General features: G+C 38.5%; 1 protein-coding gene across 2 annotated transcripts in view; it reads right to left on the bottom strand.

Annotated features, from left to right (window-relative positions):
• Positions 1-2,085: 2,085 nt before the first annotated feature.
• Positions 2,086-24,632, bottom strand: part of FBXL4 (F-box and leucine rich repeat protein 4) — a 63,768-nt gene continuing 41,221 nt past the window's right edge. For both annotated transcript variants that reach the window (XM_082303228.1, XM_082303229.1), the window contains exons 7-9: positions 20,892-20,963; positions 19,881-20,193; positions 2,086-11,618 (exon numbers count right to left, since the gene is read on the bottom strand). In XM_082303228.1, coding sequence (XP_082159354.1) covers positions 11,455-11,618; positions 19,881-20,193; positions 20,892-20,963 — 549 coding nt within the window. In that variant the 3' untranslated portion in view covers positions 2,086-11,454. The remainder of the gene's footprint in view (positions 11,619-19,880; positions 20,194-20,891; positions 20,964-24,632) is intronic.

The raw sequence follows: 24,632 nt of genomic DNA, 5'->3' as shown, positions 1-24,632 counted from the left end.
TATTATTAGATACTGGTACTAGAAAAGATAACCTAAGTAGATTGCCAGTTACATCTTTCTGTCACAATCAGTATAGTTCTTAAATAGAGACTATTTAATTTTTTTTTTTTTTTTTTTTTTTTTTTTTTAATATTTTGCCTGTGGTGCACCTTGAGCCCTGAGCTTGTAGCCAGTTAACAAGGCTACATCTAAGCATGATTCATCCTTTTCATAAAGAAACTATGCAGACTGCATCACGGGGTTCCAACTGCATTTAGAGACCTCTTGGCCTGAAGTTTGAACTGAAATTGTTTGTGCATTTGCATCCAGAGGGGCGGGCATGACCTTGCTACAAAAATGCTGCTGCATTTACTTTAACTTCTGAAGATATTTGTCAGTTCAAAACTGCCTGGTCACGGCATCAGGGCATTTTTATTTCTAGCTCTAAAAAACCGTGAGGGAAAGCATTATGTTAAAATCTGTTTGTAATAATAAATGCCTACATTGTATATAATGACATTTGATTTTACCAGTGAATAAAAAACTGCAGCATGCATGGTATCAGATCTGCAGCATTCTGTTTAAATTTCAATCAAGATTGCCAATTGCATTGCAAAGTAACAGAGACAAGTTTGCATTTTTTAATGTTTTCACAGAACACTAAGCTCTCCTTCACCTGTCTGGACATAGAGCAGGTTAAAGTATGGTTATGGAGAACACATAACCCCTTTCAATTGCCCAAATAATGCACATCTGCCAAATAATAATGTAATGAAGTGTATTGCAGGCTCTCAGGCATTAAAGTCTGCAAATCCTGAAATATTTTGAAATCTGGCTTTATCTATGTGGGTTTTGAAACTGTTTGCATTACCAGAAGTGCCACACAGAGGAAGACAGACACCTGACACATTTCAGATTTTTTGGTGTGAATTTTCAATACTGTTAAACAGGTATCAGCAGAAACAGGGCCATCAAAAATGATGTCTGAAACTGTACTCAGCAGGTGTCAAAAGTCAGCTGTGTTTTGTCCAAATGCACAGAACCCAGGTCCAGTCTTGTTCTTACACTTCTGGATAACTGGAAGCACCAGCAGCTCTAAGTTGATGCTAGAAGACAGTTTTTGCACATTTGAAATTATACTGGCCTGAGGCAAAGCTGTGATACAAAAGCTGAACCCTTTAGGAGGTGCTGGAGATTAAAAGTCTTATTAAGAGTTTCTTTAGAGATGTTAGAAAACTCAAAGCTCTGTATCTGGTTTAGTTAATTGCCTTGAACAATTAACACTATCAAGAGAACCTAACACTCGAAAAATTTGTCAAGAAGAAAATGGGCACTGATTAAACCAACATCAACTTTGGAACCCACAAAACCACTTTAGATAATTCATCAAAAGGAGGACAAATTCTAGCAAAGCAGTTGCTCATTTTAAATTCAACATTTGGGTTGTTCTTGACAAGTACAGTCCAGCTGATCACCTGTCCCCTTCTGGTGCCCATTTTCAAAGTTGCAGAACTCTTAACATTTTTGCTAAATTCAGAGTTTATCACGTTACTTAAGTTCCACATTTAAAAGCAACTGTACCAGTACGTACATAATTAAAGGGATTAAGAAATACCTTATGGTAACATAATTTGTGCTAGAGTAGGAAATTATTCTTGAAAGAAATTCAACAATTATATTTTTCTTGGAGGTCTCTCTTGGTACATTGTAATCTCCATATTCTGCTTTATATCCCATCTGTCTACATACATCTGTTGTCTCTTGCTCTGTACCACAAAATGTTTCAGGCAGTGAAGCATCTATTTTGTGTAACACACCTAGTTCCGTGTGCTTTCATAGGACTAGAGGAAGCTAACCATTAAACAATAATACACTTTTCTAATAATAATAATTTTTTTTAAAAAGCTAGCTTACAAATTTATATCCAAAATCATCCAGGGTGTCTTATTTCAAAATGAACAGTGATAAAAATATTACCAAAATGTTCCTCAGAATGCATCATATTGTGTTGTATTTCATTGTTTTCTAAAAGGAATGCACAAAAGGTCAATGAATGTAGACAAATAATTTATTTTTTATTTATTCATTATTTTATGTACACTTGGCATTTTGCAACAGAGTCAAAGGGAAACAAATTAAATGCAAAGCAAGATAAATATTACAGGTTGAATATATTCTAACACATTTCTGTCATCTCTGAATTAGCAGACACTGACAACTCAGGGAGAACATTAATTTAAACTTCTTTATACTGGTAGTAATGGAGTAAACTGCACAACACAGTATTATGACATTTTAAATGCTCCAACACAGCAGAAGAAAACAAGCTTAATTTGCTAAATAGAAATCATTGGTTAACTTTTAAAGATAAGAAGAATTTACCTTTGAATTAGCAACATAAGGCATTAGATAATTTCTCCGTAATAAATGAAATCCTTCATGAATACAGGGCTAACATCTCTGTTTTTTGTGTATGTGTGTGTTCAAGTAAACCCCGACCTCATACCCCAAAAGCACAAGTCAAAGGTATTCAAATGAGGAGGAGCCAGGTATCCATGCCTGAGCTGTGTCTGCAAATGCAGACACCTTTGGGTTTACACACAGAAAGAAAATACGGTAGCCAAATCAGAACAGAAGGAATACACCAATAACATTATCTTCCACTTACTCTCAGTCAAGCAGAACACAGATCGGGGAAAAACCTTGTTTTGAAATGTAATCAAGTACTTGCCTAAGTGTAAAAGGAAAGCATGAGTCTCAGAGAGGAATATTAAAAACAAATATACAGATGTTAAGATAAACACTGCTAGTATACTAAGAGGAGCACAAAAGTAAAAGTAGGGCTAATTGCTTAATAGGAACACAGAAAACAGATTTGGGATCTAAGACTGCACATACAGAAAGAGCTCTTGGAATACTGACTATATTTAGGACTGCAGTGGTGCAAAGGAGTGGATATTAGCTTCGTGGGCCAGTGTAGCTTAACATCAGGAAAACAGTTCTGTAAAACACATCCAAGAACTGCTGCCCCTCCCTCCAGCTTGGTTTGGCTAACCACTGCCTTCACCATACTTTAAATACGCTCTTATTAGCCTTTCTAATCTAAACCTTCCAACATCTGTTTGGGAGGAAGGATCTCTGTTGAATTTATTGAAGCCAGTCCTAACCTGAATGCTCTCATATGTTCACAGAAACATTTTATACTTTAGGGCTTGAGCCACCATCATGAGGTGCAAATAAACAACCTCACTTTGGATATTTTTGTGGCACGGTACTGAGATGAACTATGTAAAAATTAAGAAGCTTTGGACCACAATCTAGAGTGGCTATCCTCATTTATGTTAATTTGAATTAAAACATTTGCACAACCAACATGCTCCCACCTGCTGCTTGTTTGGGTTTTTTTTAACTGAAGCTAAATGCCCCCTTCCTTCTGCTGGCTTTAACAGCCAAATTGGGAGGGTAAAAAAAACCCCAAACAACCAAAAGGACAACCACTCAAAAACATAATTTTCTAGTTTTAACCAAGATATTTTGTAGGAAACAATCAAATCCAGTTCAACTAACAGAGCAAAGCAAGTGGTGGCCTTTGGTGGAAGCAAGCGAAGCTAGGGGACTAATAGAGAGCACTGAGGGGTAAGCAACCTCTTACTCTGAATCCACTCGTGCTAGCTTCCAACAGAAATTTTATTTGGTCTACACAGACCTCTGCTTTTCCAAAGGTCAATTCAAGACCTCAATTTAAGACTAATCTGATCTGAATTACCCTCTAGAAGAACCCATCTACCCAGTGACAGGACCCTAGGAGGCTAGTTTCCTAACTTTAGTATCTACTCTAGAGATTTAAAATTCAATGATATAAATATCCTCCAGCTACAGAAAATGTGCTTGGAGGCAATTATCCCTTTTGTCCTTCTCAACTTGTTATTACAAAAAGGCATAACTTGCTTCTGGTGCTTACAGGCATAGCATGCACAGCACAGATATTTACAGATAGTGTCTGGAACTATTCCCTCTATTCCTGCTCTTGCACCTTTATAGAAATTAGTTTCTTTAAAAGGTAACACAGTAGGAGTTTCTTGTTACATTACTCAAACTCCTATTGTTGTGGCAGAAAATGGAGCATAGTATTAAATAATAAATACAATGCAAGTATTTTGTTGCTGGTTATGTGACGGGGGGCAGGGAGAGACCTACTATGTTTAAATTACTCCAGGTGCTGGGTTTAGGTATTTAAATGTGAAAGTCTGGAGATGCCCTTCCCTCTCCTGCACATATGAGTAAATGTGATCAGGAAATTTCCCCAGGCAATTCCACACCTCACTTGCAGAGATCAGGCCAATCTCCACAACCCCCAATTCCACCATCTGCCTGGCAAGGACATGAACGCAAAATGCCACAAAGATGCTGAAGAGATGCAGTGGCTTTATGTTCACTAACAAGATCCAGAAAGATCACCATCACATAGACTTCACTGTGACAGCTGAAGGGCACCTGTAACTGTCTGTATGCCAAAGTTAAATCAGAAAGTGCAAGGTCTCCTTGTGAACACATCAATTCCTGGTTATTTTAGTTTATTTTCAGTAACTATTCCAAAGTAACTTCAAGTACAGTCTAGCCATTAGTTTCCAAATTACAACCAAACCAGCTATTTTAAATTCATTTCTGTTCGTTTCAGAACAGTGGGTATGTGCAGAAATCTGTGGCACTGCCCTAAAGAAAAATCTAGAGAAACCAAGGTCTGATAAAAGGGAATCCATCTTCTGATGGTGAGCAGACAACTCTTGACAATGGTAATATAGTAAATATACAAAAGATGGGAATTCACCACAATTATACATGGTATCTCCCTAAAACACTCAGACATCTCAGTGTTTTTGGTCCTCTTTTTCACCTGAATTCAAATGTTTGTGTTTGACACTATGAACAGGTAACTCCTGTACTCAGCTTCCAACAGAGTAAGCAGGAATAACTGGCACCTACACCATGGCAATCTCGATTCAGCGTAAGGTCTATGTAAGCCAATACTAAAGATACACCAACTAAACTGTTCCTAGTGTATTACAGACAACTCAGTTTCTAATCAGAAACTATTGCCAGTGCCCAAGAACAGTGTTTACTTTTCTTAGTCGTTGGTGTAGCTTTCAGACTTTGGAGTGACAACCATACTCCCATAAACCAATTGTGTGTTTTGCATGTTACAAAACTGCGTTGAAAACGTTACCAAAATTTTATTTCAGTAAGTTGCACTGCTAACTTAAACTGAGAGAAATGTTACTTCTAAAATAACAAAAAAAGGAAATGTCCAAGATTCTTATGTCTGTTCTCAACACCACAAGTTCATTATGATAGGTATTCTTTCCTTCCCCTCTCCCTACCTTCTTCAGCACCCCTCTCCCTACCTTCTTCAGCAATCAGTACACTGAAGCAAAAAAACCAACCACAGGCATAAGTCGGATCATAGAACAAAGAATGGATGAGTTTGGAAAGGGACCTCTGGAGGTCATTTGGTCCAGCCTCCACCTGCTCAAGCAGGGCCACCCAGTCAGTTGCCCAGGACGATGAGTATCTCCAAGCATGGAGACTCCACAAGCTCTGCAGGCAACCTGTGCCATAAAATGTGTCATCCTTGTGTGCTTCAGTTTGTGCCCACTGCCTCTTGTCCTGACCATGGGCATCACTGAGAATTTGGCTCCCTCTACTTCATTCTTATATCCATCAGATATTCCTATACATCAATTACATTTCCCTTGAACCTTCTCCAGAAACTTTACCATTTTTACTCCCAAACTGCAGTTTATTTGTCCTCAGAAAAGGACCACTTGCAAAAGACCTGAGCAATTAAGTCTTACATGCACCTGTGTGTACATGCATGAAATAGTTACATTAAATAACAAAAAACATGGCTTCACAGTGGTAGGCAAAGAAAAAATATTTTTATGTAGTTGATAAAAATGAAACAAAGAGACGTCATGACTTACTGCACAAACGTGTGCAAAAGGTCAATATTAAGAGCATCTAAATGGTAACTCTTGATTTAGAAGTATGAGCATGTCATAGTATGTGGAAAGCTATGTTTCTGGGAAAGATAACAGCTGATCTAGAGCAAGGCACTTACTTTCCTCACATCTATAAGTAGCTCTGGCTACCCTACTATGAGTTTCCAGATAAAGCTGGATAAGTACCCCTTTTTTTCTGTTCTCAACCTTCTTGACATTTGCATTTCTTCAGAATCCAAGGAAAATGCATTTTCAAATAGTTGAAGGTATTTTTATTTTTTTTTATTTTTAGAAAAGGTGAACAAAGCATGCAAGAGCAAAACTTCATTCCTCACAATGGATCCCCTTCAATTTAGGACGTCTGTCCTAACTGCGCCATTTACCATCCTTAAATGAAAACAAGACAAGGAGAAACCAGAGCTATGTAACTCAAACAAAAGTAACAGTATTTACTCCATTAGCTGAAAAGGAAAATCTCACCACTGCCTCCTATTACAGAGGCTGAATCTTCTTAAAGAGACTCCTCCTGCTGATACCCTTCTCTGAAGCTCATGAGGATCTGTAACATGCAACATTCATTTCTCAGCCCTTCCAAATGTCAGTTACCACAACTTGTCCTTGCCTGGTAACATTTAACAAAGAGCACCTTCTTGCATTTCATTATCAAGTCAGAAATCTAAAAATCACAGAAATCATAATCTCAGTGAAGGACTAATGCCTTCATCTGGGAAAATATGTTGACTGCATCTGACACAGCATGTGCAGATGCATTAAACCAGGAATTTTTAGTCTAGCAATTTCAAAAGCTACAACTTACAGAATCATTGTAAAAGAGCAATAATGAACATGTAAAGCATATATATAAAGTCACTCCCATAGTCCTCATAATAAAATGCTACATTTTATCTAGTTTTTGTAAATTTAGCAGTCCTGCAGATGTGACACAGGAAATATATCCCGTAAGATGCAATAAGTACACACAGTAAGAACCAGGACCCAGCAAACAATTTTTGCAAATGCACAGTGGGTGACACTTCTGATGAAGTAGAGCAGTTAAACTACTCAGTCTTAATTATAGCAATATGAAAAATTATCAAAATAGTGGCAATACATTAATTACGTTTGTCTGTTCATTTCATGCATTTACAGAACTATACATACAGCCAGTTAGGTACACGACATTTTGGAACAGACAAAAGGGATGCATTTCCAAAAAAGCCCAAAACCAAAAACCAAACTAATTAACAAAGTAAAACAAATTACATACCAAAGGCATTGGCAAGGGGCAGAAGCAGATCCTGCAATTAAGAAAACTTCTCAAGTTGTCAGAATTATTTTATTTGCTTCTCTCTTGATGGAATTTGGAGGGGTTGAAGGTTTAAGGATGGATGTTGTTTGAGTCTTATTTTTCAAGACAGGTAGTACAGCACTGGATGGAATTAATCTCAGTTTTGTATCTAACCTGAGCTAAATCATAGCTTCCAGAGTCTCCAGAGAGGTTCTCTAGAACATGATTCATTCTACTTTCCTTAAATGTCTGTCTTAGGAGATTAATAACTCCCTAGAGGTGCCCAGATTTCTCCCTTGAAGTAGATGTCTAACTTTCAGAGAACTAACATTCAGTGAGATGAATTCTACTCATTGTGTACCACGATTACTGCACATCTTGTGTCTGGAAAACGTAGCATTAAGAGCTCTAAGGAAATACAAGGGGTTTGGTAGGTTTTGTTGTTTGTTTGGGGGTTTTTGTGTGAAACTTGAACCTCCAAGTACATGGGGGATTATAAGGTCCAAACTCCTATGCAAAACTGTTCTATGTAAGTCGTGCTCACTAATGGATTTAATCAGGTATATCATTTAAAGAGCAGAAACCCCATCCATTTCCATAGAGCTATGTAGCCAGACAGCTCAAAATTACGAATACAAGTAAGTACACTACTGAATTAAAGCCTCGAAGAGTTGAGAAGATGCTTTAAATGGTAAAGTTATCATACTAGTTTTTAAAACTACCCAAGGAACTGTATCTTTACCTATAGGCCATCCCAGATCAATTTCATACAAGAGGGTATGGAAGGCCCCCTTTAGTTTACAAACAGGAGCAGTTTGGAGCAAACCTCTTTTTGTGGACACGTTAGCCATGGGTTTTTAACATTTGTTGCCAAAGCACATATTTTACAAAGCTTCAGAAAGACAGATAATCGAACAACAGGATTAAAAAAAGGAATATCCTTAACAGCAGAATTTAGATAACATGACTGAGGGACAGTCTAGTGATGAAGATAACAACCCAATTCAAGAGTAATTAAATTCCTCCAATGGAGGAATTGACATAATTAATTTTGGATTACATGAAATTAGAGTATGTTTCCCTCTACACAACTGCTTTGCAAGGAGACAGTCCACAGTAGTTATCGGACTTGGCATTCGCTCTTTGTACCCTGTAACACCTTTCAGGAGCAGACAAACCAAAAGGCACTTTGGCAAAGCAACATTGGAAACCCAGCACATCTCCTGTCCAGGCTTTTCCTGCTGCATGGCTGGAGAGGAACTCAGGCTCCAGGTACAGTAAAGCAACAGCTGAAAGCAGAACTGCTATGAAACATCTTTTGCTATTACACTCACTTCACAAAAGTAATTCCTACATGAAAAACTTAAAGATTCATACACATTTAAGTTTGTACACACATCCAAAAAGATTCATACATACACACGAAGATATGTGTGTATATAAATAATTTATGCATACATATGTATAAATAGACACACTTAAGTAGAAGATAGTGGAGCTAAAGAGACAGCGACCTACTCTTGCTTCTTTGTGATGTATAAGGAAGGTCTAAAAGCAGGTTGTTTTCTTTATCCTACAAGTATTACAAATGTCAAGTCTGGTCTAACTTCATTTTGCTGGAAGACTTCTTGGACTTATAAGGCCATAGCTAAAAGAGCTTCTTACTTCTCTGACTGAACGTTGAAGTCTACAACTACAGATGGAAGCCATTCCCAATCATTTCTCAGCTCTTTGAGTTAATTATATATTGGCAATAGCTACGTTTTAAACAATCCAAATAAAAAGTCAACTTCAATTTATCTTCCAAATAACAACAAGAGAATTCCTGAAAAAACCAATTTCAAACAGAAGATGCAATATAAGAAAGAAAAAACCTTCAGTATGAAAAAAAATTCAATTTAAACCTTCTTTACGCTACCTAAAAAGCAACAGAGAATGAAATTCATTACATGTACATGATTACAAAAACACTCATTTGATTCACTGATGAGAAGTTAAACTCTATTATCTACCAAGTTTACCAGTTTGAAGGCACAATGGCTATCACTTCATCCACATCCCATTCTATTTACAGTGAAAAACAAACACAAAGGATCTCTACAGAAAAAAAGGACATAAACACAGAACAACCCCTGAGAAGTGAAATTTTACAACAAAAACATTTGTTTTGAAATTCTGTTCTTTGTAAACTGCCATTATTTGAACCTGTGTTCTCCTGTAACTAGAATAATAATGTTTAATACTCAATTACAATGAAAAATATAGACTAAAAAAGTTAGAAGTTCCCAGAAAAATAAACAAACCCCAAATTGATTGAGAGACATGAGGTCTCACAGAGAATCATACCAAAGCTGACATCTTTCAGTGTGGAAAAAAAAGGTAAATCAATCTTAAGTTCTCTGACAATGCCCAGATTTCTTAAGAAAAAAATGGAATGGCATAATCTAGTTGGAAATCCCATAGTGCCATCTGTGTGGAGGAAAAAAATCAAAAAGCCAACTGTGCATGCCCTTCTTTGGATCTGGAATTCCCCAGAGATTCAGCAAATTTTAAAAATCAGAAGAACTGGGTCTTTCAATAAAATCCGGTAAATGTTTTGTAGCTGTTTCGTGACATGGTTTATAAAGTATTGGCACCAGCACAAAAAGTTCAAAGCAGTCATTCAGGAGTCACAGAGATTGTCAGATTTTTAATGATTTGCAGCAGTCCTCTAGTAGCAGTTCGTTATTTACTGCATGAACTGAAGTGTTCTTTGTCACTGATCTTCAGAACAACACTGTACTTCTTGCAGACAAAGTCTTTTTCTTCTCATCCCAGTAGGTAATAAGTGCCATCAGTACAAGAATAACAGAACCAGTATCAAATGACAGCCTATATTTTATGGTCCATATTCATCAACAATGGTTAAAAAGGTAAAATTCTAAACCAAAGCTATACATAGCAACATACTCTAGCAGTGGTATTTGAGTGGAAAAAAAAAAAGAGAAATGCTTCATCCAAGAAAGTGCTAAAGGAAGAAACTTCCAGAAATTGTCCATCAACACAGTTTATCTTCTCCAGAGGCTAAGCAGTCTTAAAGAGAAAGTGCAATAGTACTTTGAGCTAATCTCCTCTTGGAAAAACAAAACAAAAATGCCAAACAAAACAAATCCAGTACTAAGGTTTAGTGATCATCAAATCATCAAATCATATTGCCCTTGTTTCAAGCCCATTATATTTTCATTGCTGTTTTACTGAACAAAGATGCTTGTTTTTACACCTGACAGTAGATTTGATGCCAGTGAAAGGGACAGTTGCTAAGGCATTACCCTAAGTTCTACTTTTCATGGTACTCTGCATCCAGATGTATCACAAATCAAGTCTTGACCATGACAAAAATTTAAAAAAGAAAACTACTCCAGAGTTTTCTACACATTACCAGTTACAACATTAAGTACCTGGCTTAAACTTTGTATCTCAATACCAAGAAGCAGCTGTTAATTTTATCTTTCATTTCTGCTCCAAGTTCAGGTGGTCCGGGTTCTTGCATTTATCTGTTGTGTCACTTAGGCTGGACTGTAAAACACCACTACATCTATTTCAGGTGAAGGAAGGGAGAAAGACGTAACAGATACAACTCACTGCGAAAACTCGAAGAAGACAAAGTGCCTTTTCTATCTGTTCTTATACACACTTAAACTGGCTTTCAAATAACTAATTATAGGCCAGATCATAAAATCTTATGCTGCAGGCCAAGCTAGAATGCTACAATACCTGTGTATGTATATACAAATACATATGTATACATTTATATATACACACACACACGAGCACATGAAAAGGAAGCACCCATATTTTCCTTACTGCTAAATATTGAACTTCTGCTTTCACCTGGATATTAACAGTGTACTGTGTGTAACACCCTGTGAAGGGACATTTAAGAAGACATTCATTTGCTTCTCATTAAAGCCAGACATATGGCTAGTATTTAAAACATGCAGTGCCACCAATTAACAGAGTAAAATAATTCTTAGGTACAATATCAACTTTAAGAAACATAATATATTCAAATGTATTTTACCCATTTGTGTAGATATTTAATAGTTTCCGCTATTTCACAGCAGATTTATATTCTCCTTTAAAAAATCACCACAAATTTACAGGAAAACAACTCTGTCAAACGAGTTCCACAGCAGCATATGTAGGGAGTCATTGGGTGAAACTCTTTTTTATGAACACATTAGGAAAGTTGGCATTCAGTTCTAGCACAACTCTATTATCAATCTGTGAACAGAAGGACACATCGAGTAAAGAAAGGTCTTTACAAGACTCCAGCAATTTTCTTAAAGATGCAGGGCTCACCATCCTCGTTCCTGTTCAAAAACAAAACAAACAGAATTGTAAAGTTACCAGGAATAGTGGAAAGTTTCAAGCTGTTAATACTGTGTCATGAAAAAATGCTACTAAACTACAACTTTTATCTAGAGAGTTTATATAGCCAACACTACTGCAGAAAACTGCTGGCAGACACTTCAACTCACACAGCTCCATCTTTGGCTAACTAGCACCCCAAAAAGCCATCTAGTTCAGCATCTTGTCTATGTCAGGGCCAATTATGTTCCCCACCCTCCTTACCTCCCCTGCAAAAAAAGCAGCAGAGTTTCTGAAGTAGCTTTTTGTGGTGGCCAGTTAGCCTGTGGTACAAGGGATAAAGAGTCCGCTGGTGGGACAAGTCCCTAGTACCAAAAGAACCTCCTCAGGTTAGGGTGACCAGAAAGGCTTCTCCCAGGATGCCTTGTTCTGTTATGTTAATCTACCCCAGTTCTGCTTCCCTGGTTGGCCCGTGGCCCCTCCACCCCCTTACTACATGATACGTTTCATATCCTAGAAAGTTCTCCATTCCAGGTTCCCCCCACTGGCCTCTGACCCTCACCACTCCCCCACAACTTCTCCATCACTCCCTGGCACTTGCCCCACTCCCATACTTAAACCTGAGCTTTCCATTGTTTTCATCTTTGCCTCTGGAGTCCTTCACAGTGTGGAAGTAATAAACCGCTCCTGTGGAACTCCACGCAAAGACCCTTCCTGCCTCTTTGCCGCTGACCCCTATCACTGAAGCTGTCCGTGCATTTCTGCGTGCACGTGTGTGTGAGAGTGTGTGGCTGATCCTGCTGAGCGGCTTCGCTAAGGAGACGCTTTTGGAAGATCGCTGCGCCTCGTGCTCCGGCACAGAAGCAGAGAGCCCAGGATAGCGATAGCTTTTCACTGGTGAATCTTCTCAATTGCCAAAATTTATCATTTTAGGGTTTTCTAAAGTTATCCTTCATGAATTCTACCACTATTCTGAATTTCTTCATACTTACAGCCCCTTCACAAGTTCCACAGTTTAAGTACATAACGTCAAAAAAAAAAAAAAAAAAAAAAAAAGAGAAAAATCAAAACCTCCAGCCTATTAATTGCAATAATTAAGGTGCAATGGAAAAAAGCAGTGAGATCATTCCCAGTTTACTATTTCTAAATCATTCATACTCCCATGCACATCTCTTCTGTTCCCTCAAGGCCATCTGTTTTCCAGACTCCCTTGCATCTCAAAATGACCCTTGTTGTGTTGTTTCTGCACTAATTTAGTACTTTTGAAACTGGATGACCAGAACAATACAGTACACTGAGCACACAGTCAGTAATTTTATAATATGGTCTTATGGCATTTTCTCCATTTCTTGTCTCCCTAATCTTCTCTATTCCCATTAGAATGATGCTGGGTAATGAGCTGATGTTTTCCAAAAATTGTCCACAGGATCTCTTTCCTACATAACAGTAGCTAATACAAACCCAGCTCCCTATATATTTAGCTGATGTTATTTTGCCTCATGTGATTTGCATTTGATTCCACGCTTTCCTCCTGCTTTATCACCTGTTTAATAAATATCACAAGATCATGCTGCTGTTTTTCAGTGTTAATTCTTCAGTTTAAGATTTTTCAACTCTGAATACCTGTGTGTTACCCTCTGGAATTATTCACCCCTCTGCCTGGATTAGCAGACCCTTGGCGACCACAGTAGTGACATAACTTCAGTGTGAAGAGATGATACATTCTTGTCCTCTGCTGTTTCTAAAACACTCAAAATCCAGAAGACAGCTAAGTTACAAAAGCAGCACAACCTTGGCTAAAGCTTTTGAAAATCCAGTGCTCTATGGATTGGAGTAGTGCTCACATTCACCAAGAACTCCAAGGAATTCTAAATGACTGGAGAGGCATCCTTGCTGCGATGCAGCTCTCCTTCCAAATATGGTAATGTCCCCTGTATGTCCACTGACTGACTTTCTCATGTCTGCCACTGGTTTACACAGAGCAAAAGATGATCTTACTGTTTTGTAGCTCCTAACCCAAGCCCTTTACAGAAGGTTGTGCCATGTTTGTAACCCTGCATTACTCTAGCACCGAGGCTGATTTAGGAGACAGATCACACCAGAAATAAGATTTCCAGAGCCCTGTATTTGAGCTCATTTAGAACCACTGCATAAATACCATTTATTCCTAACAATTTATTATTATTCAATGTATTGATTTATTCAAAAGCTTTCTGTATTGGCATTCCAATTTAAGGCAGCTTTCCAGGCTAATCTCCAGGAAAGAATGGCTCTGATGTAGAAGCCTGCTTGATCCCCTCCGCCATGAACACTAATGGACAGACAACAGTTCTCCTGCAACAGCCTGGTATAGGGGTGAGCTTTCACATCTGGACTATCTACCAAGCTCAGTCACTCCTGTAGATGTCTAACACATCTAGCTGAAGTACAGGATCATTCACCTCTAGCCAATGGTTCCTAAATACTTCATATTTACTGCCTTACTGTGATTTCATTTCACTTTCTAGAGTTCATCTTCCTATTTTCATTCTCTGAATGGGATTCAATTTCAGAAAGACTCCAGATGGTTTCAGTAGTCTCCAGTACTCTTCTGCATAAACAAAGGGGTATCTAAATGTGGTCTTCAATTATCCTATGTCAGGCTCTCAGATTAGTTGCTTTAAGACCTTACTGAACAGGACCCAAGGACAGTCTTTGCTATCATGTCCCCAAATTTTACCTCCTCCACAGAGACAAAGCTTGTCATTATCATTGTGATTTTTAACTCCTTTATCATTATATAATCACCATCATCAGAACTGTCTGGTGGTTCATGCAACAGTCCCTAGGGCTTTACATAGAAATTCTGTAATATGCTTTATTTATTCACTTCATTTGACCATGAACTTTACCACAGCATCACTGTTCTACCATAAGGACCTGCTCTACCATTCCAAATGCAACTCTAGGAACAACACATTATGCTACTTATCTTTTTTTCCACCAAGCCTTAAAATTGCTACTACATCAGCACCTTCATCTAAACCCAGTCTCATTTATGCATCACAGCTCTTATGCTTCAAGATCCAAACGTGTGTTTCTACAAGAATGCTAGATTTAGATGCCTAGCTACAGATTTTTTGTGTAGGATGTTCTTCTTTCCTTCCTACCTGAACTTTGATAGTTCTCCTACCATTTCATCTAAGACTTTTAATAGATTTGCAACTAAGTAGGTCATCCTAAATTGCATGTTTTATTGCATCTGGGTTTTTTTCCTCCTCAGACTCAAAATTTTATGTTAGGAAATACCTTCTTCTAAAAGCAATCCAGTTGGGGTTTGGTTATTCAAACCACAGGATAAGTGAACATTATCTGTAGTCTTACTTTTATTTATACAATGTACAGTTAGTAAGGTATGTATCTTAAAAGCCCATTCAAAAGCATTTCAGAATTTTAATACAGCACATTTTCCTTTGTTTTTGAAGGACTGACAACGTAGCCTGCTAGTTAATTATCTATATAGTGCATTTTTCTTCTAGAGTTTGGAGGCTTTTGGACCTTTATTATTTACTACTTCTCCTCCATGGACTAATTAGCCATTTCTCAGAATACATACATAACCAAAACATTAAAATCTGCTATTTACTTTTGTTGTTCAGCTAATTCACGGAAAAAATTCTCTTGCATCACCATTGCAAAAATCACCTCTGAGTAATGATCTCTTTGCTAGAACAATTATGTTTATTAGCTGTAAATAATTTAATTTATATCCATCATATATCCAAGTCTTCAAATTCTATAGCAGTTTAGGAGAGCTGTGCACAACAGCTATAAAAACTGCCAGAACCCAAATTTCTTGGGTAAGGGATACTACTACACACAAAATAGTATTTCAGAGTAGCAACCTTGAAAATAACTAGCACTCTTCCCTCAATATTCTGACTTTTTTTCCCTTCTTCCCCTAGACCAGCCAGACTAGCCTTTTATTCTTTACATTTTATTCCATCTATTGCACACAACTCAAATTCAAAATTTTAATGTACTACACATTTTCATGTTTGAATTGACTAACTATGTGTTGATGTTCTCAAGATAAAGCTGAAAAGTTTGACAGCTGGCAAGGGGGCAGTTGGGTTTTCTGTTGCTCAGGAAGGTGTGGGAGGTGTTGAAATGTAGATAGGAATACATGAATTTTGTGGTAACGAGGGTGTCTACTTTTCATTACTCTTCTTGTGCAGGACAGAGGCAGTTGGAACTTTTGGGGAGCGAGGTTAGTATGATTTACTCTTCACCCTTGACAGCAGCTGAGAACCCCACAGCAAGAGAACTAAGCAGCTGATGTGATGTGCAAGAAAAGCTCTTGGCACTGTCAATTCAGGTTGCCATCTGACTTGTCACATTGCTCAATGCTGATCACAGTTTGAAGACTAGTTTTTTAACTACTGGTCTAGAGGTGTCCACTTAACTTTTGATAGCACTGGCTGATGTACTGCGTCACTACAGAACTGTCAGATGATCATAACTGGATCATTCTGACAGAGGGTGGAAATATGCCATGTCAGTCAGTGGAAAAGATGTGGGCTGGGAAGGAAATGATACTTGTAAGCAGCCAGTTCAGGATGTAGCGGGTAAAAACAAGCTCAGAACTAAAAGTTCAAGAGAAGCACATTGTCATGCACTCAGTGACACACTTGCACCATGCTTCCTCTTCCAAACTTATGATACAGCAGATATGATCAGCTCATGATTTTTTCGAACAGAAATTTACTTTCTATGTTTTATACAGCACAAACACAGCCTGACATCCAACAATGCTTTACATGGGCCCTTGAAAACCAGCAATTTTAATCTCCTACAGAGTTCTCTGACTCTGTAAAACAAGGAAATTGCCAAACAATTATGGTAAAGGACAGATGGGTAGCAAGCCCAGGACCTATCACCTTAAAACAGCATCCAGGCTATATATAATGCGTATTTTGCACCACTTACAGCTCAACAAGATTTCTTTCAGAAGCTCAGACTCCTCCATCCCTGAAGCTATTATGATGATAAATAACCTATAACTGAAACAAGAAGTTTTCTCTGACAAGTTTGTAAGTTCTAACAGCTGCAGAGAGACACTAGTAAAATATCTTCAACACTGGTGACTACAGTGAAGACACTCTGACCCTTACTTAGATAAGTGCTTGTATACAGCAAAAACCATTCCTTTTACACAGCTTTGTTGAAGCAAAAGAAGTTCCTTTACAGCACACAGTGCTAACCTAGCAGCAATACCTCTAGACCCTTCACAATGCATACACAAGCCAGACATTTCTGTACTTGGGAGATGACAAAGGATATAATGAGAGCACCTCTCATTCGTTCACATCACAGAGAAGACCCACTGTTCAAGGTTACTCTTGCAAAGCTGAGTACTGACCTCTGGCCTCTTACAGCTTCAGACCTGTTGTCACACTTCTACTAAAGGACAAAAACATACTACACATTTATGTAGCTTAAAGTAACAGGATGGCCCTGTATCACATGCATGAAGTAAGAGCACAAACAGACATTTATGACTTTCTTGGTACTCCTGCACAGTGAGAGTCTCACTCTTTAGTTCAGACAACAGAGACTTCTGCACTTACATGGGAACACCTGGCATCTCTACCTCCAGATGACACGATGTGGTTCTACTTGACAGCTCTTTCTTTTAACCATAGACTGTAGTGGTTACTATATTCAGACAAAAAAATGAACAGTTTCCTGGCCGTTGCCAAAAAAGCAGGGTAGGTCCTTCACATATATCTTATCACCTTGTACTGACTTGTTTACAGCAGAGGACAACCCTTTTTTTCATCCTACCAAGTATTTCTCTGAAGGAAGAAAGTAAGATTTTTTTTCAGATTATTCATTTTGCAGATAATTCAACTGGCTATCCCCTAGAGAGGATTTATTTGAACCCAGCATGCAGTCTCACTGGAAAACTTTGACTACAAATCCACCTAACTCAGGAATATTGGTAAGCACTCAGGGAACAGAACAAACTCCTTTTCCACCTTCACATGGTATTTTAAAAAAACCCCAAAACATTAAGATGTCAAACTGAATTAAAATGTGAATTCAAACACTAAAAAAACATGGCAACAAGCCTTCACTGCTGTCAGAGAGGCAACAGAAGTAACAGACTATCCACAGGCTTAACAGAGCCAAACTATTCCCTGGGGAGCCTCTGGTGCAGTAAGGAGGTCTTTGCCCACTTTGTGGGCAGACACCAGGTCATTGCATAAGAAACACATGGAAGTGGGTGGTCAGGAGCACATAAGTGTTTCTGAAAGACTTAATTCACTACACCACTTGGAAACTTTTGATGTCTGAACAGGGCAATGTGCCCCTGATAATTTCACTACAAAGCAGATTCTCTTAAAGATAGGCAAAACACAGTACCCCCAGTGGGCATATAGGCTCTACAACTTGTACTAGGGGGAGGTTTTTTCTGTTTATACTCCTTCTCCATGTTGCTCAGAAGGTAACTTTCTCAGTCAGAGGTGAGCACAACTCTTCATCATGACAGAAGAGTGTACTGTGTGTACAATCTGAAGCCATATGCTAAACACTTTGCAATAATAAATGCTGATAGCCTTAAACTTGCTTGCAACATTACTCACATTGATGTCTCTCAGTTCTTTGCAGTATCCCTCTCAACCTAAATGCAATATTTTCATTATAATTATTAAATGTTAGAAGTACACAGAGCTGTTGCAGTGCATGTGGCAGTGGCCACTACAGCAGAGCATTCAGAGGACTGATGGACAGGCCTCCAGAACACAGAGGTCTGATTCTCACCGTGGTTACAGCGAGCTCCCCTGCTCCACGTGGTTCCTAGTTTACATGTTTTAAGTTTATTGGTTCAGGAGTTCCCCACCCAGTTTTATGTATAAGTTCATGTTTATGTATTTCCCTTAGCTGCTTATGTATTAGTTCTGGAAAGTTCTCCCTTCTTCAATGCCCCATTGGTCTACTGATGTAATTCCCTCCCCTAAGTTATCCCCATTGGTTATTCCCCTGTTGTCTGCTCCTCCTCAGTTGGTTCCCATTGTTTTTTTCCCTTTGTTCCACCCCCCCGTATAAAATGCAGTGCTTTCCCCCTTTTCCTGGTCTTTGTCCCTGCATCTTCCACTGGCAATAAACCAGCTGGAAGCTGCACAGAGACTCCTCTCTCATCCTTTGCCTCTGCCGATGCTTTTACACCACCATTGTTTGGGGCTCGCTCCTTGCGAAGGAGCCAGCTTTCCCTGCAAGCTGCAGCCAACCCCTGCCTGCAGCAGCAGAAGCCAAGGACATCTGCAGCTGGACGCTGTGCTGCCTCAGGCAGCCCCAACAGTGTCACAGAGCAGCTACTTTATTCCCTTCCATTTAAATCTTCCTTTTTCAGATAACCTGTGAAAATAAGTTGGTAAAAACACGAAGAATTTTCTCCCACATTGATGCCACAAACATCCCTGCTGTCCTACATTATTATAAAAAGAAAACCTCATATGCCACCATAAAAGAGTAAATTCAGTATCACACAAAACTATACTTCTCAAAGTCCTTACTTGAGAGTTCAAAGTATATTTACTTTAGATTTCTAAAAATACTTTCAACTATGGAAGTTGCAGAGGATTAGAAATTTCAGATTTGCTATGCTTTTTAACCCTCATCACTTCCTTCCCACCTTACTAGAAAGTCTATTTAAGTTTTGCTGTTAATTACCCTTTCATCTTTATTAACTCAAATTCACTTCCTGATAAAAATGATGAAGAAATTCAGTATTGCATAGTATATACCTATATAATAGAAATAGCAAGTATTTACTGCACAAAAGCAAAATCTGTTTATTGATCAGAGACTCATGCTATAAACGTACTTCATCACACTTCACAGAAATAAAACCACAAAAGCAGAAGGAATGATAAGAAATTGGATCTTCTGATAATCAAAAGAGAAAGGCTTCAGTTAAAAAAAACGATGGTCATGAAAATAAAAATTACTGGAAAAAATCTTGCACTTAAATTCTAGTTTAAGCAATTCATACTCAGCAATCAAATTATACGGCTGGTATAAATCCACTGGATTCTGAGTCAAAATTCATGCAGTGAGTAAAACATCCCTCTTTTTTTTCCATGTGCTAAACCATAATTTTAAGAAATAATTATTTAAAAATTATGTTTAGAAGACAGTTTTGTCTTAATGACTCCTCTTTAACAGAAAGGCTTTCAAGACACAGTAAAACAAACACCAGTATTCCTACATCCTCTTACCCAATATATCCAGCTGCCGTAAGTGCGTACAGTTGGCAGCGAGCTCCTCGATGTCTGTGTCACACACAGACCTGTTGGCCGTGAGAAAGAGCTTCTGCAAATTGGGGAGTTTACGTGCAAGGTTTGTGAAGCAGCCTGTACTGCTCTGTAGCGTAGGGCACCAACCAAGATCAAGTTCTTCCAAAAGCTGGCAGCCTGAAGCCAATTCTGCAATCCCGCTTTCAGTTATGTTTTTACATCTCCACAAATCCAGACTGCGAAGCTTTTTGCATTTTGCTCCCATCATGCTTGCTATAAGGTCATAGTCTTCAATCTGCAAGGAAAGCAAACACTCGGTGACGTGTAGCATCGTTCCAGATATACAGAGGTGTTTCAAGGTTTGCTTCCTAATACACATAACAGATGTCTGAAGCATTTGTCATTTCTCAAGAGCTCTGAGAATTGTCCATTGTATGGTACAGTGAGATCTACTTTTATAAAAGACAAAAATAAAATAAATTTCCTATAAACCCCAAATATAGGTGTTTTTAAATTCACTCAATACTGAGGATCAAAATGCAGCAAAAGTTGTTTCTTTGGAGAAACTTCTTTTGCACAGTTGTTTTCCCTTAAAAAGATGATTACAACAGCTTTTATGACCACAGAAAGTGTAAGCACTGAAGAATGCTTGAAGAATTTACTTATTTCCATTTTACATTGATCAGTTGCTACATCTCCTTATGAAAGTCTCATTAGCTACTTATTAAGTGATTACGCATATAGAGAATGCCCAAAAACCTAGAAAGAGGCTGAAGAACTCTGAGAAAGCCTACAAGCTATGTTTTAGGCCTACTAAACCAGTACGTAACCCTTAAGTATATGACCAAGCTGCATTCATCTTGAACCTTCCAAAGAGTAGAGTCTTATATCACCCTCACATTTAACACACCTTTGTGAAACAAACCCAGACGGAGTTCCAAAGCAAGCAAGTGCACACACCCACACCCACCCTGAATGGGTGGTGTCACTCACCATGACACAGCTGCCCAGGCTGAGGTGCTGCAGCTCCGAGCAGAAGTTCAAAATACTGAGCAGGGCTGTTTGCTGCCACGGGGGAACACATCAGAAGGAAATATGGAAAGTGAAACAGAGAAGAGGTCAATTAGACATTAAAGGCTGTCACTGCATTTCCTGAAATACAGCTCAAAACTCTTTTACAGATGCCTCAAATGCCACCTAATGAGTCTCTGGGTACTTTACCCATTGATTGGCTTAAAGAAATGGTAATCATTACAAACCTTTATGCAAGTCACTTTGGATGGGGTTCTGTGCTGCCCTGAAGATACCCACACACCACTGACCTATCCGCTCATTTCCCATAGGAGAGCTTATGAAGAAGTGTGGCAAGATCAAAAAACAGGCAAGGCCAGCCTGCAAACACAGAGGGCTGGGGACACACCAGGAGAAGAGGGCAGGCTCTGACATTCACCCATCAGCTGCAGCCTGATGGAACTGCCAATAGAGCTGCACAGCATTAGGGCTGGGCTGGTGACTTTAATGTCAAAGGAGGCTCCGTGCTGACAAGGATGCTGACAGCCATTGGAGCACTTGTCACTACTATCACGCACACTGAAACAGATATAATGTGTATTTTACAGTCCTGTTCCTGTCATTTAATGTGGCCATTCTTTGCCAAAAGTACTGCACATTGCTCAGCCTGAAATTGGACTGCAACATCAGATGCACCTTACATAAAGTGCACAGCTGTTCTGTTCCACAACAAAAGAAACTACAGATTTTTTTTACCTGTGTTTCTAAGATACAGTAAAGACCCTTCTGCATTGTCTGTAGCCATATTTTGTTTTGTAGTTGGAAACACACACAGTGTGAAAAAAAGAACATAATCTGGGATTCACATCCCAAATATCTGTGCATCACACTTAAAACATCACTTCATTAGGACTTTGTAATCTATATGAACTTTAAAACAGGACTAGGCTTCACAGCATATTAACAACAAAAACGTGGATTTCTACAGGATATCCAACAATTTCTAACAGAAATAAACCCCCAAGCAATATACAAGTGACAAAGTCATCGACTGCTGTTAAGTGTAATTACAACAAGAACACTAGTCAACAATGTTTGTATGCAGGGGTAGTATAATTTATAGTTTATTTAAATATAAATTTACTTGTTTTCAGAAAGTTTATAGTTAAATGCTTTACTTAGTTTCCTCAGTTTGTTACATTCCAATGAAACTTAGCAGAAATATGATCCTTCATATCACCAAGAAGAAACATCTGATTCCTTGCACTGGAGACATGGAACAGGGACACAGCACGGGGTATTCACAGAGACCATTTCAGACATTTAATTTAGGTGTCTCCAGGGAGCAATTATAAACACCCAACACTTGACATGTATGGAATCTCGATTCCAACCTGGCCTTCTAAGATTTGATTTCCCAAAGGCAGCCTAAAAGTAGATGCTAAGAGTAAGCCTTCCTCACACGTATCTTGGTAGAAGTCTAGAAACTCACTGTCCCCATGAGTGCTTGACTTTCATTTTTAAAGGAAAAGGTAGCTAGGGAATGAAACACAAGCATTAAAAATTCATTACTAAAGAGGTTATTAAGAATATTTTAAGGCTGGTAAATGTGTAAATATCCAATTCATTTTAAATTGCGCCCTTAATAAGCAAATGGTTCATTTGGATCATTAAAGAGGAATAAACAAATAACTCAAAGAGAATGAGACATAGTCTTTCCTTTTCAACTCAGTGAAAGCTATGAGCTTTAGAACCTACCCAGACACACAAATTAAAAGCAAAATCCCCAAACTGCTGTCTGCAAACCTTACATATCGGAGCTAAACAGATCAGTCTCTGACTGCACACAGAGCTCCAAACAAGGTTTCTGCAGGTATTCAGATAACTCCACAGGAAAGCTGAATATACTGCTGCATTCTACCAAGTTTTTTAGTAATGGTTTCCAGACTGGAATTGAAACACTGGCCTGAAAGGATGGGAAACAGCAATCTCTTTCCTTAATTGACACAAACAGTATAAAAGTGAACAGTCACTCTGAATAGCTTGTACGATGTAGAATCAATTCCATGCTTCTTCAGAGAGGGGTGAAATAGAGAGGAAGACTAGTATTCTGTTATCTTCATAGACAACTGAGCTCCTTGTGTTAACATGAACAGGAATGTCATGGATCTCTCGGAGTACCTTTTAGTCCCTCTCTTTTATTTGAAGACAGTCCTTCCTGTACCAACATGCACTGAGTCCACATTTTCAAAGGTCTTTTCACAATCTATTATTTTAAATCATTATTTAAAAAACCAAAACAACTTAAAAAAAACCCACTAGAAATCTGAGTAATCGAAGGGAGCTTGGTAGAACACCATGTCATACCATCAGAAATCATGCCAAGTCAAGCTCAAGAGTAAACAACTACATACTCAACATTCATTTCACTGGCTATATTAATTCCTCTTCTGGGGCGCATACATGCCCACACACAGCAAACCAGATTTCCTTCAGACGCAGTGTCTGTTCTTCTGTAACTGAGGTGGGCTTTGCATATGTCATGTAAGAAGAAAAAACCCTTTGTGCATGCCTAGCTGTGTCTCAGTCAGTTGAGAACCCAGGTGGCAAAAGACATGAAAATAGCTGGAGAGAATGGCAGCTCACAGAATCCATATGCACTACATATAGAAGGACTATCATTGTAATAACCTGTCTGTGTCGAGCCATCTGTCAGTACAACAACATGAGCGACAACACTCTACTTAAGCAAAGGAGATCAGCAAGGCAATCACACGATCCTGGAGCTGTAACACAGGCCAACTTCCAAATGTTAAAGTGCTTCACAGGAAGAGCTAAGAGGCCACCTAAACTCCGGATCAGCAAGCCTTAACCTGGAGTCTAACTTCACTTTCTTGGCCAAGCACAGACAGTCAAATCAAAGACTGTCTAACAACATCAAAGACATCTAACAACATTCTTCAGCCTACTAGCCAAGACATGTATAGTTTGGAGATTTTTTGAGTTTCCCTTGAACCAAAGGCAAAGTTTAGCTTCATACATGCTCCCTTTTACAGTGATTGAGAGAAGAGTGGATGATTATAAAACCCCAAAATACACTAAAACAAAGAAACACTCTGGAAACAAACTTTAGGTAAGATTTACTTTTGCTTTGTGGAGTCATGGCTTCAGTGGTCTGAATTTCTTATGCCATCCAAGCCAAACCAAAACCTACCAAAACAATTAATTTTTATAAGACACCACAGACAACAGGAAGAGTTCAAAGTGGGTGAATAAAATGGTCTGCCCTATCCTCTATTCCCAGGAAAGATGTTTTCAGATGAGGAAAACATACAGTGAAGAAGTTGCTTTCAGAGAGAAGACTTTGACGTCAAACTCATCAGAAGGATATGACAGTGCTGCTAAACACAACATTACAGAGCAGATTTCAGAAATATTTTAGGGCATAGTAGTGAGTCATAAACCTCAGAAAAAGGGAAGATGGTCTGAAGATTCTCTGAAATCTTTATATACTGGTACAACAAATGTCTGTCAGAAAGGACATCAACAGGGCTGATCCTGGCTTGAACTAGAGGTGAGATTACCACTTGAAATCCTACTTTACTCCACACAAGACAGGTGACAGGTCTGCCCAAACATCAAAGTCCTCCACTCTGTAATGCATGCCTGGATACATACAGTAATACCTACTGGAAGACAGTTATGTGCTGTGTATACTTCAAA

This window comes from Coloeus monedula, assembly GCF_965178545.1.
Source record: "Coloeus monedula genome assembly, chromosome: 2".
NCBI lineage: Eukaryota > Metazoa > Chordata > Aves > Passeriformes > Corvidae > Coloeus > Coloeus monedula.
Note: the sequence above shows the minus strand (reverse complement) of the source record. Positions and strands in the feature narration are given on the sequence as shown.